The sequence below is a fragment of the Laetiporus sulphureus genome (genome assembly GCF_001632365.1).
Source record: "Laetiporus sulphureus 93-53 unplaced genomic scaffold LAESUscaffold_8, whole genome shotgun sequence".
Lineage (NCBI taxonomy): Eukaryota > Fungi > Basidiomycota > Agaricomycetes > Polyporales > Laetiporaceae > Laetiporus > Laetiporus sulphureus.
In genome coordinates this window covers 703500-715932 of record NW_024468517.1, presented here as the reverse complement: position 1 = coordinate 715932, position 12433 = coordinate 703500, and the positions used below count along the sequence as shown (strand labels likewise).

At 53.7% G+C, this 12433-nt stretch overlaps 4 protein-coding genes across 4 annotated transcripts; all 4 read right to left on the bottom strand.

Annotated features, from left to right (window-relative positions):
- Positions 1–15: 15 nt before the first annotated feature.
- On the bottom strand, positions 16–1607 carry LAESUDRAFT_723066 (F-actin capping protein, alpha subunit). The gene is made up of 8 exons (XM_040908340.1): positions 1444–1607; positions 1266–1381; positions 1079–1210; positions 955–1007; positions 765–905; positions 607–703; positions 332–553; positions 16–275 (listed from the first exon to the last, which is right to left on the bottom strand). The coding sequence occupies exons 1-8, from the start codon at positions 1523–1525 to the stop codon at positions 216–218; spliced, it is 903 nt and encodes a 300-aa protein (XP_040767066.1). The 5' UTR covers positions 1526–1607; the 3' UTR covers positions 16–215.
- Positions 1608–1823: 216 nt separating this feature from the next.
- Positions 1824–3871, bottom strand: LAESUDRAFT_723065 (isocitrate lyase). Its single transcript, XM_040908339.1, has 6 exons — positions 3801–3871; positions 3582–3745; positions 3411–3526; positions 2325–3352; positions 2129–2266; positions 1824–2075 (listed from the first exon to the last, which is right to left on the bottom strand). Exons 1-6 carry the CDS (start codon positions 3861–3863, stop codon positions 1950–1952), a joined length of 1635 nt encoding a protein of 544 aa, XP_040767065.1. The 5' UTR covers positions 3864–3871; the 3' UTR covers positions 1824–1949.
- Positions 3872–4593: 722 nt separating this feature from the next.
- LAESUDRAFT_647614 (N-acetylglucosaminephosphotransferase) lies at positions 4594–6458 on the bottom strand (the record flags this gene model as incomplete). Its single annotated transcript, XM_040904063.1, has 7 exons — positions 4594–4668; positions 4735–4975; positions 5060–5254; positions 5340–5673; positions 5729–5942; positions 6000–6153; positions 6211–6458. 7 exons carry the CDS (start codon positions 6456–6458, stop codon positions 4594–4596), a joined length of 1461 nt encoding a protein of 486 aa, XP_040767064.1.
- A 913-nt stretch (positions 6459–7371) lies between these two features.
- LAESUDRAFT_742129 (P-loop containing nucleoside triphosphate hydrolase protein) lies at positions 7372–12425 on the bottom strand. Its single transcript, XM_040911173.1, has 25 exons — positions 12398–12425; positions 11929–12310; positions 11769–11871; positions 11705–11716; positions 11538–11643; positions 11247–11476; positions 11183–11192; positions 11092–11131; positions 10799–11038; positions 10659–10739; positions 10466–10609; positions 9852–10408; positions 9706–9799; positions 9498–9649; positions 9354–9449; positions 9188–9302; positions 9014–9133; positions 8804–8959; positions 8612–8749; positions 8431–8552; positions 8279–8381; positions 8064–8222; positions 7869–8010; positions 7756–7811; positions 7372–7700 (listed from the first exon to the last, which is right to left on the bottom strand). The coding sequence occupies exons 2-25, from the start codon at positions 12247–12249 to the stop codon at positions 7560–7562; spliced, it is 3438 nt and encodes a 1145-aa protein (XP_040767063.1). The 5' UTR covers positions 12250–12310; positions 12398–12425; the 3' UTR covers positions 7372–7559.
- Between the last annotated feature and the right edge of the window lie 8 nt (positions 12426–12433).

Here is a 12433-nt window from a genome sequence, read left to right as displayed (position 1 = left end):
TCATTAGGCACTCTCAATCCCCCTCTTCATGGTCCAGACACTGCGACACTGAAGTTTCTACGACAAAATAGGACATAGATACTGCCCCATCACAAGAAATTGGTCCGATCATCACTTGTGACGTGTAAACTCAGACATGTAGGCTTGCAATAATATACAGTGCAGTCCGCTGCCCTTAATTCTAGCCCGCCGCCCGACCCGCTGCTATCCATTTATCACGAGCCGAACACAGTTTTATTCGATGAGAGCTCTGCACCCAGCTTGTAACCCAAAACCTAGTGATTATGTTCAGCATCTCATGCTTCCGTAAGTGCAGAAATGAGAATCTCACCCTATCCCAGTCCAGCTTCGAACGCGTCATCGGTAGCGCTCTTCGAAGGCCCTTGAATGTCTTCTCGCTCATGTCCGCATACATATCATTCAGGATAGTTTGGTATTTCCCCTCTTCGGCTTCGATCAGTGCGAGAATCTTCGATGCAGATGATGCACCTGCGTCCAATGTGATCGCAGGGGGCAGGGAAAGGTCGACAGAGTGCGTTGTCTCAAGTTGCACCTGAATGGCAATGAATCACGATATGCCTGCGCTAAATATATGAGAGCACGAACGTTGCCTTGCTCATAATAGTGCACATTCACAAGGAGTTTGCCCGTGAGCTTCCGCTCTTCAAGGTCCACTACGTATTCAGAACGCCATCGGCCTGACCTGAAGCAGATCATCCACGTCCGCGTCACGTCCAACCCGCGAGAATCCAGGTATCACGTACCAGTAGTTAGAGGGATTGTACTTGTTCGCGACGATCTGGATGCAGAACCGCGTCGCAGATCCTGGTGTGCTGAACACGCTCGCCACTCCATCGTTAAAGTGTGCAGCGAGATACGTTAGCAACGATGCTTCCAACGCCACTCTGTGATGGGTGGTGAGATGAGCGACAGCGGTGTATGCGTTCCGCGTACCGGAAGGGCTCTGATTCGGCGTCAGGCTCCACTGGTTCGGGTTCTGATGTTTCCTGAGAGCACATATCATAAATGAGCGAGACCACGAACATGGGAAACGCTAAGGGATAGTCGATGCACTTACAAGACTGAGATGGTCGAAACGGAAGCTCGTCCTCGAGCGTGGATCCCAGAACCTATCTATTTCCTCGTCCTCCCCCTCGTCCTCCCCCTCCGCGCTCAACCTGCTCACCCTCGCAGCCTCACTTATAATCGACTGTCACGTCCACCGTCAAAACACTCAGAAACGTAACATCTCAACGATCCCGCACCTGATGATTGTGCCCCGGCACATCAGCCGTCATGAACTGCGCAAGGTTATACTCCCGCAGAGCAGGCAGCACCCCAGCCTGTAGCGATTCGTCGTCCGAGATGATATTGCGCACATCTGTCTTGATCGGCTCAGCATGCTCGCGTTCTCGTACATGAGCGACAGCACAGCGGACTTGCCGTTCAGCACGTCGTTGATCTCGCCGGGCGGCGACTGAAGGAGGAATTTCGAGGCAGCTTGCAGGCGTTCTTCGGCGTCCATGCTAGGCAGATTGTTCGATGATGGAGATGCTGGCCGGAGGAGATGGATGCTGGATAAACACGCTATCGTGACCGTGTCGACGCGCTGGCGTCGAGCGCCGGTTCGGTGGCGCGAGGTCTGCAGACCGCTCTCTCTCACGACCTGCCTTCGAGCTGACTCTCTCACTTGCCTGCTGCGTTCTACGACCCTCCCTACATCAACGTTCACCACGTACCGTTTCATTCATGATGCTGAACACGAATGAACCGACGCTTGCTGCGAACAGCCCAATTCAAGGGAATGCATAGTCAGCGGCCCAATCCATAGGATGTCAATTCTTTTTACAGTATGAAATACAGCGATACAGCGACAAGGACGGCATCACGCCAGAAACAAGAACACGAGCCTAACGAAACGTCCGCATCCTTCCAAAAGCATCCGACCATCACAGCCTCGACTTCGCCGGCTGAGTGAACTGCGCCTCCGTCACGCCCTTGCCCATGGCCGACGTCGAGGAGACGCCGCCGGTGACAGTCTTCATGAGGTTGTCCATGTAATCGGCACCGCTCCACTGTTAGGAAATTGTAAGCAAAGATCAGGATAAAGGTGTGACAAAGGACATGCCTTCTGGTGAGTGAGGACATCGCAGCCAATCTCCCGCTCGCGCCGTTGAATGAGCTCGACGTAGGCCTTCATGCCCTCCGTCGCGAACGCCCGAGCAAAGAGGTCGCTGATGTACGCGTCCGAATGCAGACCCGCGAGCTAGTAGGAAAGCGATCAGTACGAACAAATACCCTGCATATACGCACTAATAACTTACCGTAATGAACTGCCAGCAGAAGCCGAGCTTGGCGAGCTCCCACACGTACGAGCGCATGTCCTCGGAATTCAATCCGGCCGCCTCCCAGTTGAACGACGGGCTCAAGTTGTAAGCGAGCCACTGCTGCGGGTAGACAGCGTGCACCCCCTCCGCGAACTCCTTCGCCTGCGTAAGGATCGGCTTTTTCGTCTCCATCCAGAGCAGGTCGGCGTAAGGTGCGAACGCAACGGCACGATTGACTGCGCACTGCGTGCCACCCTGGTAGCGGTAGAAGCCCTCGCGCGTCCGCGGTGCGTCCCAGTCCCAGAAAGGCGCATTCTTCAGGCCGAACTCCTTCTTGGCAACCGCGACAGCGTCGGGGTAGGAGAGGTGTGCGATGCGCTTCTGGAAGCGTTCAAGCGTGATTGAAGACGCATTCGTCTGCGCCTTGAGAGCATTAGACAGAGTCACAGCGAACAGCTGAATGTTCGCGGCGGCCGTCCACTCCTCCTCGACCTTCTCCAGCGCCTCGCCAGTCTTGCCTGCGCGCTCGGCCTCGCCAAGGACGGTGACGAGCGGTCGGAGGTCAGGGTTGGTCGAGCCAAGGATCCATGCATGGTCGCGCTCGTCAACGTTGGTCGTGATGAGCGTCGCGGCCTCTGAGTCGGTACGAGCAATAACAAGGTTGTCAACGCCCATGATGTCGAACTGGAGACGGATGGCGACAAGACGGTTGATGTGCTCCGAGATTGGCACGAGCACCTTGCCTGCCATGTGTCCGCACTTCTTCGTTCCAGGTGCCTGGTCCTCAATGTGAATGCCCGCCGCGCCCTTCTCGACGAACATCTTTGCGAGCTTCATGACGGCAGTCAGACCACCGTGGCCGGTGTCGGCATCTGCGATGATCGGCCGGAGGTAGTCGATCACAGGCGTGCGCGCGAGCTCCGACTCGGACAGGTTTGACCGTGCCTCCGCCTGTTTCCGGTCGTGGAAGAGCTGGGCCATGAAAAGGTGCTCAACCTTGTTGGGGACAGTGTTGGAGGGGTAGTCTGAAAGATGCTGTCAGTGACACTGGCTTTTGCTCGGTGGTGAGGACGTCATGCATACCAGCAAGATCCGGGCCAGGCTCGTGTGTGCTGGATGCCGTGCTGGACGACTGCCAGCCAGAGACGTAGACGGTCTCGAGGTACTTGGCCATCTGCGTGACTTGCACAGGGTCAAGCCTGCACCGTATGGTGAGCACACAGCTTTCAAACCTACTTCAAAGATCACACTTACGCTCCGTAGGTGTGCGACGGTGTGCCGTTCCTGAAATGGTCGGCAAGAGATGCCCAAAGCTTCTTCGCGAGGACGTTGGAGGGGTACGAGATTGGGAGCGTGCCTCTCTTCGACACCACCTGCGCGGCGGTGTAGGGGCGCTTCACGCGCGCAAAGCGGGGGTCCTAACACACACGCGAATCAGGGGGGGAGTCATGCATGAACAGGCAAACAACGGACCTTCCACCATTGCTCTACGCGGGCAACCTCAGCCTGGAAAGCAGCGCGTTCGTTGTGGGCCATGACGGGGAAAGCAGAGAGAGATGGAAGGGAGGAGCGGGGAAAGGGGCAAGCCGTTGGCAAGTGGGACTCGCGGATTCATGGTCCTTAATGCACCACCTTTGCCTAGAACCGATCAATTCTCCAGACCATGTGATTGGATGGCGCATACCGGATTAGGAAAACCCAGCCTAGCCGAGTGCGGGGTAGACGCAGTAAGCGCCAATCTTATTCCGTCGTCCGCCCCGCTCTCGCTCGTTTTCGGCCGACAGGCCTCATTTTTGACCCCGGAAATCCGCGGCACATCATTGCGTGGCCCGTCCTGACCTTTAATTTCGAATGCCACCGCTGCGCTCACACCGTCGTTTATACGCACTAACGCCCTGCCCGAATACACATTGCAACTATTGCATTCGCGCATCGGCTTTAAGACGGAGCCCTGGTCCGATAAAAAGTACGAAGATGGCATCGTCGTTCTTGCAGAGGATCCCCAGCATCCTAACTCGGCGGTCCGGTGAAGTACAATCGCACACACAGTCCGAAACATCCCGAAACCCGATCAGCAGTTTAACACGGCAGAAAGACGCGCACCCCGCACGATGTCGGGGCAAAGCTGATCGGACAAGCCATCCATAAACGTTGAGCCTGGGCTCCGCGAAGCGCGAGTCATTTGCATAGGCTCTCCCTCGCAACACCGTGCGGAGTGCCGCATCGTGCATAGCGCCACCTTGCGCGGATGCTTCTCTCCCCGTCGTCACCTCCTGTTGCCATCGTACACCAACCCCGCTAAGCCGTATCGCACCACGAACGCAAGAACGCTCCCCGCGGCCTGACATCGACGCGCACCAGCCTGTCAGTGAGGCAGTGAATACGCCAAACGTGCAACGACACTAACCTGCGACGCGATCAGCACTTTGACGAGGCTGTCTTCTCTCATCGGTCCAAGCCGGAGCAAGAACACATTCAGTATGGTCATATTCGTCGTCTCCGTGATCTGATACGTATGGGGATCCTCGGTGAGTTGCACGAAGCCGAGGGTGGCGAAAGCGCGCAGTATGAGTTCCGCTAAACGTGAAGGTGGGTGATCTTTGAATTCTGCCTTGGACGGGTGTAGCAGCCCGGAATCCGCGTCAAACCTGCGAAGCCGCTCACGCAGTTAGTGCTCGTTCGCTTCGTACTGGCGGGCGGCGGAGGATGTGAAGTGTAACGCCGCAGTGCACACATACCTGGGTACACGGTGCCTCGGACATGGGACGAGACCGAACAATTGCGGACAGGACAGGACGAAGTTGAAAATCTGCGGCAGGAAGAACAGCAGAAGCGTCTTGGAGAAGTGCGCCTGTATTCCGACCACAGCGAATGCCATGCCCGTCACGTAGCACAGCGTATCACCGGGGAACACGCGAGCCGGATACCTACACGTGTCCGATCAGGATGGCGAGCCGCATCAGCGCGGGCACTACACGCGGTCCAAGAATAGCGCATCGGACGTGGACTCACCAGTTGTGGTACACGAAACCGGCGCAGACGCCCATGAGGGGCAGCATGAAGTACAGGCTGAAAAGGTGGCGCTCGACGAGCACCTTGCTGCCGTATGCCATGCCAGCGCTCCAGACGCCTCCGACATCGACCTCAGTAGGACGCCCGAGAAGGTGCAGTGGCAGTGCTATTCGGAATCCGACCGACCACGGAAGGTACAGCAAGTCGTTCAGGATGACCGACAGTGCAATCACGAGTGCCTGGCTGACCTCTGAGCCATTGATGCCTGCCAGTATGTTGATGCTGTTGGTGCAGAACGTAGACAGAAGCGACATGTACACGTAGTATAGAGGCCCTGCACATAGGATGCACGTGAGACACTTCGTCATAGAGATATAGTTTGTACGAACCCAGGTTTATCAACGTTCCGAGCAGCCAGCGCAGTGGTATGGGCACGACGACGTCCGTATTTCCTCCTTCGGAATAGTATACGATGAGGAGAGGTATCGATGCAATGACGGGTATGGGCAGCTTGTGCCTCCACCGGATATCAAAGACATCGTCCAGAAATCCCAGTATGGTGGCCATCAGCAGAGACAAGAGACACGAGAGGTACACCGATAGCTGCGTGCAGAGCATATCAGTCAAGTATGCCTACTTCATGGCCATTGACGTGCTCACCTGATGATGCGGAAATTCGGAAACGACGATGCCTTCACGTGGCTTTCTGGAGGCATCCTGCTGGTGGTTGAAGAAATCGGAGAATGCAAATGGAATGAACAGAATTAGAAGGAGTATGTAGATGGAGGCACAGACAAGCCCGAGACTCTCGGGTCTATGAAGGGGTGTCGTGAATCAAGAATGACACGCTCTTCATCACACTGGTGCTCACATTGGGTCGTCATACGTCTTCAGTAGATCCCGGCCCTTCAGATTCGCCTTTACGAATGTGCTCCCGAGCGCAGGCACGAGATACAGCGTACCCATAAAGGCGAAGATGGAGAAGCCCAGCGAGGCATGTAGGGCAGGTAGTGTGGGAGCTGGGTCCAGCAAGGGACGCAGGAGCAGCCACATCGCGACGGGTGCGAGAGCGAACAATAGTATTTTGGGCAATGCTCTCGGGCGGAGCGGTTCGGCCATCTGGGAGCAGTGCCGTAGAATGGACCTATGCACGGTAAACCGGTGGTGTGTCAGACAAAGGGCGTTCGACGCTCAGCGACTGTCTAGGTTCCTGCACGTCAGGCTCAATGCATGCTGACACGTCATTATGTACTTACTTCACAAAGTACTTGTAACGCGGCGGCCACAGCATTCGGCGATCCTCAGACAGTCCAAGCAAGCATATACAGAAATCGATTGTCTTAGAGCATAAGAAACAAGTCTGAAGGATCTCGCTGCGGCAGGCCGCAGCATCGAGGCGCATTGTGACCACGGAATGTCTTTCAGACGCGGAGTCACGTGCATCATTCTTTCGAATATGATTTATATTCCGCGTTTTGTGCCTATAAAGACATACGACGGCCGATGATCGATGATGGATGCTGCGGAGATGGGTACAATGGAGTGGTCATATAAGCGAGTAGGACAGTAGAATAGATGGTTCGTTCGTTTTTGAAGACAGTCATTTATATGGAGCTGTAGAGCAAGTCGCATGGACTTCTGAGGCCGTCGACAGCACGGGCACGGTTGTTCTGACCTGAGAACGAGAATGGCTGTTTGGAAGTAGAAATGGATACATGAGATCCAACATTGTGTTTCAGGGAATTTTCCGACTTGGCTTTGCAGATAAAGCAGAAGAACACTAGCCAGTGAGCCCCTGCATTCAGCTCAGACCTGAGTATCATCATGTGAGCAACTAGTTGCTGTGCTACAGATACAACTACATGGCTTTCAGCTGGCTAAAAACGGCTTGGTGTTCGTATACTTCGTTGACAATAATGATGGTTGTTGCGAAAAGCTGAATGCCATCTCGCGCTTTGTAGCGAAAACGCGTCTGTCACGGTCAGGTGATCGCGCTTTTGTCACGGTCACTCGGCGGCACTCCCTGGAGATGGTCAAAACAGGACCGTCATATTGCCTCGCTTTATACAATAGCACGTGGGAAAAGTACAACAGACAATGCCTAGCAAGAATTAAAGCAGTAGGATAGCAGTAGAGATGTGACATCATCTTAACGTAGGTCGAGAAGAGCCTGTGTCCTGAATGAATTAAGTTATTCCATGGACGAAGTAGCGCCCCAAGTTAGAATGACAATACGCCCTGTCCCCGTTCAGGATCCGACATGCGATGAACGCGCACAGTGTTGCCGAACTGGACGTTCGTCATGTCTTGCGGGGTGATGAGCACATACTGTTTGCAGTCCGAGGCGTTTGCAGTGTCGATCTGTCACGAATTCAGCACCTGGGACTCGGGAAGTGAAAAAAGAAAGGTACCATACCATCATCTTCATACTGATGCGACGATTGACGGCATCCATGAAAACGTCAAACTCGTCTAAATATGCCCAAACTTAAGTGAAAATCGCCGGTGCGAAACACTAGTACGACTCACCGAGACACCTGATAGGACAACCAATGGACTCCCAAAGAGACAGCAACAGACAGATCGTCGAGAACGACTTCTCGCCACCGCTCAACGAGCGAGGGTCCTTCTCTCTGTTGTTCTGCGTAAGGGTCTGATCGTCCGTCTGGACCTGTGCGCGCGTCAGAACCTCCGGCAAGGCTAGTGTATCACTAGCCTCCGCACCTTGAGCGTCAAGGTTCCGCGTGGGTGGTCGAACAAGACCTTGCCATAGTACCCACGATTTGATAGGTGGTACTGGAAGTAGACCTTGCATCTCAGGGCGATATAACGACGGAACTCATGCCACTTGGCCAATCGCGACCTGAGAGATTTCTTTAAGGCCTAACGTCCAACAGACTGTAAGATCCTCGACGCAGACATGGCACCATCACGCCTACCTTGACCAAAACGACCATGTTCTTGTACTCCTTCTTGGAAAGCTCCAGTGCGGCTTGTCTCTTATTTACCTCATTGGATAGATCATCGACAGAAGCACCCTGCCTACGTCACTGTCAGAACCTATGTAGGTATGCCAGAAAGTAACCCTGACCTCTTTTCCCGTTCGCGGAGCGCGGCCTGCACACCTTCCAGCATTCGCTGGACCTCCTCCACGGGCCGAGGGTTGGGGAAGCGTTCGCTACCACAATATTGCTCTGCTTTCACCGTCCAGTTCTGTTTGCAATCTCAGAACGATGTACTGTGAACGAGAGCAAGGAAGGAAAGAATCCCACCTTGAACTCCTCTGCCAAATTATCTGCGACGGCCTCCGCGTCTGCAACCTTCCGCTTCTCCTCTTCCAGCTTTTTAAGGTAATGAGCCTTGTCGTGCTGTGCATTGATCCGTCGTTGCGCAACATCCTGGGCCCTTTTCTATGGCGATCGTTGGCGAACAGCGTAGACACGTGCCAATCAGGAGAGGCTTACCGTGATGTCTTCTCGACGACCCTCAAAGTCACGGATCTTCGCTTTTTTGGAATCGAGCTCCGTCTGCAGCGATCTCTGGATGGTATCGAGCTCCGCCCTGCTTCTCTCTATAGCCTTGAACTGGGAGATAATAGACTCTCTCTCATCGTTTGCTTCCTGCAGTAACGATAAGATATTGGAGAAAAGCGAGGCAAGCTGTCATCGACTTACCGCAATAGCGTCCTTGAAGGCCTGGATCTCCACAGGCATTGCCTCATTGGCCTCTTCTTGCAATGCATCTCTCGCGGTCTTCAACGATCGCAACTCCTGGTTCGTCCGTACCTCTTGATCCTAGGATCCACCGTCAGTTCGCGATAGCACATCGTGAAGGACGAGTCAGCGTACGCTCAGGGACTTGATCTCACGGCCCAACGCGTCATATTTCTGCCTTTCCTGCTGGAGATCCCGGTTGAGAGCTTCGACTTGGCGGTTAGCGTTGTCGAGTTCGCCTTGCCAGCGTCTACAATCGACCATCAGCGTTGGGTCCATATATGCATCGATGAAATCTCACATCCTGGCTGCATCCGGGCTGTCACCGGTAAAGAGCTGGTGCCGCGCGTCGTCCCTTCTCAGCTGGTTAAGTGGACTGGAAGAGCCACCGCCCTCACTACAGACGCTTAGTCCCAGTGCATACTTGCACTATTAAAGCACTTACAAGCGTTGCACTCTGTACAGGTCGGCGGAAAACCCGGTTCCCCTCCCAATTTGAGACAGGATGTTGTCAAGTTCTCTGCGAGTTGGTGCAATCACGGTGTTCTCGATGTGCGCGTTGTTGACCAGGATACGCAGGACATATTCTTCGGAGACCTGGAAAGTTGATCTGTCTAGCGAGCTGATCTGAACGCACGAAATGAGATACATACATCGAGAGCGCGCAGCATGGTAGGAATTTCCGGAGGCGGCTCTCCTCGGCTATAGTCGAACAGATCGACTTCGCTGATGATAATCTGTGGATTGCTAAAGGAAACGTTAGTTCGGGTTCATGACCGACAATCTACCATGCGCTCACTTGCGATAACGGCCCAGCAGGTTATGCAACGTGGCACGGTCGCGCGGATCGGTGATCGCAAACGCACTCATCAGGCTTCCAAGCGTCACACGGAACAACGCAGCCCACTGCTGAGGATCCTTCACGTTCACGTACATGCCCAGCGGCCCTACCGGTTTGTTACCGAACCACTGCGTCCGCTGGATATCCTGGAGGACCTGATCCATCTGGTTGCCGAATGGTGCAAGCTTGTTCCTCTCGCGTTCTGCGCAGCGCGCAAGCTGTCCCTGGCAGTCATTCATGCGCTGTCTGAGTGTTTCGCGGTCCTCGTTCATCTTGTTGCCCTTACGGTGAACTTCCTGCTGTTCGGCTTGCTTCTGGGTCTTTTCGGCAGTGATACTCTCCAGGCGCCGCTCTGCCTCTCCATATGCAATATGCGCCTCCTCCAACCTGCGAGCCGTCTCATCGCGCTTTCCCTGGGTGTTAGCACGTGCCTCCTCTTTCTGGATGCGCTCTTCTAAGTCTGCGATGGTGGTCCGGATACGCGAAAGGTTCTCGCTCATTTGCTTTTCGTCAGCCTGTTAGTAACGAAGGACACATCAGCATTGCTCGCGACTTGAGAGGGACGTGCCAACTTTATACTTAGATATCTTTGTTCTGTTTTCCTTCATGTGAGCTTGTAAAGCATTCTTCTCAGCATCGAGATTCTCCCTATCTCCTAGCTCAGTCAGGTCCATCTCGAACGCTTCCACTTCCCGAGTAGCTTGAATGAACGCTGCCTGCATAACGCGTCAGTTGATGTAGAAACTACGAGGGATAACAACATACATCGTGTTTGTCCACGTCCTGCTGAACTTTGGGAATACGATGTTTCAGTTTCGCAACTTCTTCGCACTGTTTCTTCAATTCCTGATCAGAAGAAGCCAGGGTCAGAACCAGTTTCGCTACAACACATGGACTTGACGCACTGCCTCCTTAGCGGCGACATGAGCCCATGCCATCTCCTTCTTCAACTCATCGATTTTGTGCCGCTGCTCACGAGCCTTCTTTGCCTCCTCCAATCGTGCCTTCGCTTCTTCTAACTGTTCCTCCAGCTCCGGGATGGATTCAGACTTGCGCTTCATGACCTTCTGGGTCTGTCCGATGTTCTCTAGACACGTCTGGTACTCTTCGCTCAGCTGACTGAGCTGCGTTCCGCGGAGGAAGAACTAGAGGAAGAAGTAAGGCTCAGTTCGGTGGCATCTAGGCTTTCACAACTTGCTTTATATTTGTCCGCCGGCTGAGAAGCACTCAGGAACTGCCTGAACAGGGATGAGGATAAACAGTTACATTGTAGTCATGAGAGAATATACCTGGCAGCGTCTACGAAGGGTTATGCTTAGCAGCATTTTCTTATTTGGGGCAAAGCTCACGCACCTTGAGTCAGGATGTTCATAGGGTTATCCACCTGGATATTCATATGGTCACATATAGCGGAGAGCTCTTCACGTTTAGTGGAGATGACCCTGCCGTCCTTGCTCTTGATCTTGTATGAAGAGGAGCCTTCCTTGGTGAACTTTCGGGTGATGACGATGCTCTTTCCATACTCCTTCGGCCTATATGCTTCGTCGCCCAGGTTCTTCAGAACGACAGTGACTTCAGCAGCGCTGTTGCAGATCGTCAGGACGAAACCTCTAGTGAGATTGGAGGCTCGAAGAAGAGGCTTACTGTTGGCCCTCTCGTATGAAAGACTTGAGACCACTTCCACGGCCTGTGGAGGTTGCCTTTCCGCCCAGGGCAACGGTGAGCGCAGACAAGACTGCACTCTTTCCGCCTATCAATCGCACGCATTGGAGGGTCATTCCTATAGCAATGCTGCTTTACTTAGAACTCACTTCCGTTATGACCTGTGCCAAAAGCATGAGCGAGAAGGAAAAGGCGACTATTCAGAATCCTCACCAATGATGAAGTTGATTTGAGGTCCGAACGTGAACGTCAAGTATTTGTGGCACATAAACTGGTGCATCTCTAGAGACTCAATAATACCCATCTCAGCAACTCCCTGTGTACATGGTGAGCTCCACTCTATCGAGTATGCTCTTGAAGGGTCTGCACTCACTCCCTGAGTCTTGCCCTTATTCATGAGTTTCTCGCGTATTTCTTCCTCGTGTTCCTCCTCAAACTTCTTCTCTTCATCTTCATCTGGAGAAGCCTGATCTAAATCCTCATCCTCGTCCTCATCCTCGTTCTCATTGTCTTCCGTTTCCTCCTGTCTACGCGCCTTGCCCTTTCCTTTATCCTTCGGTGCGCGTCTAGTCTTCGACGTCGTCGCGTTTACTTCGCCGTCACCTTCCATTCGCGCCCGCTTGGATACCTGTGAGCCCTCTGGAGTGGAAGGATCATCATCGCTTGAGATGGAGGCAGCCCTGCGCTTCGCCATTGCGAACGGTGATCAGAACAAACTCGCGTACTCGACGCGACGCGTCGAGTTGCCACTGTGGCTGGAGAAAAACAAGCATCAATAAAGACGATCCAGGAAATGATCCCGCAATTACGTGTGATCATGCCGAGATAATATATATACGCACATTCAATTGATAGATCAACCGTTTGGTTCATTCACG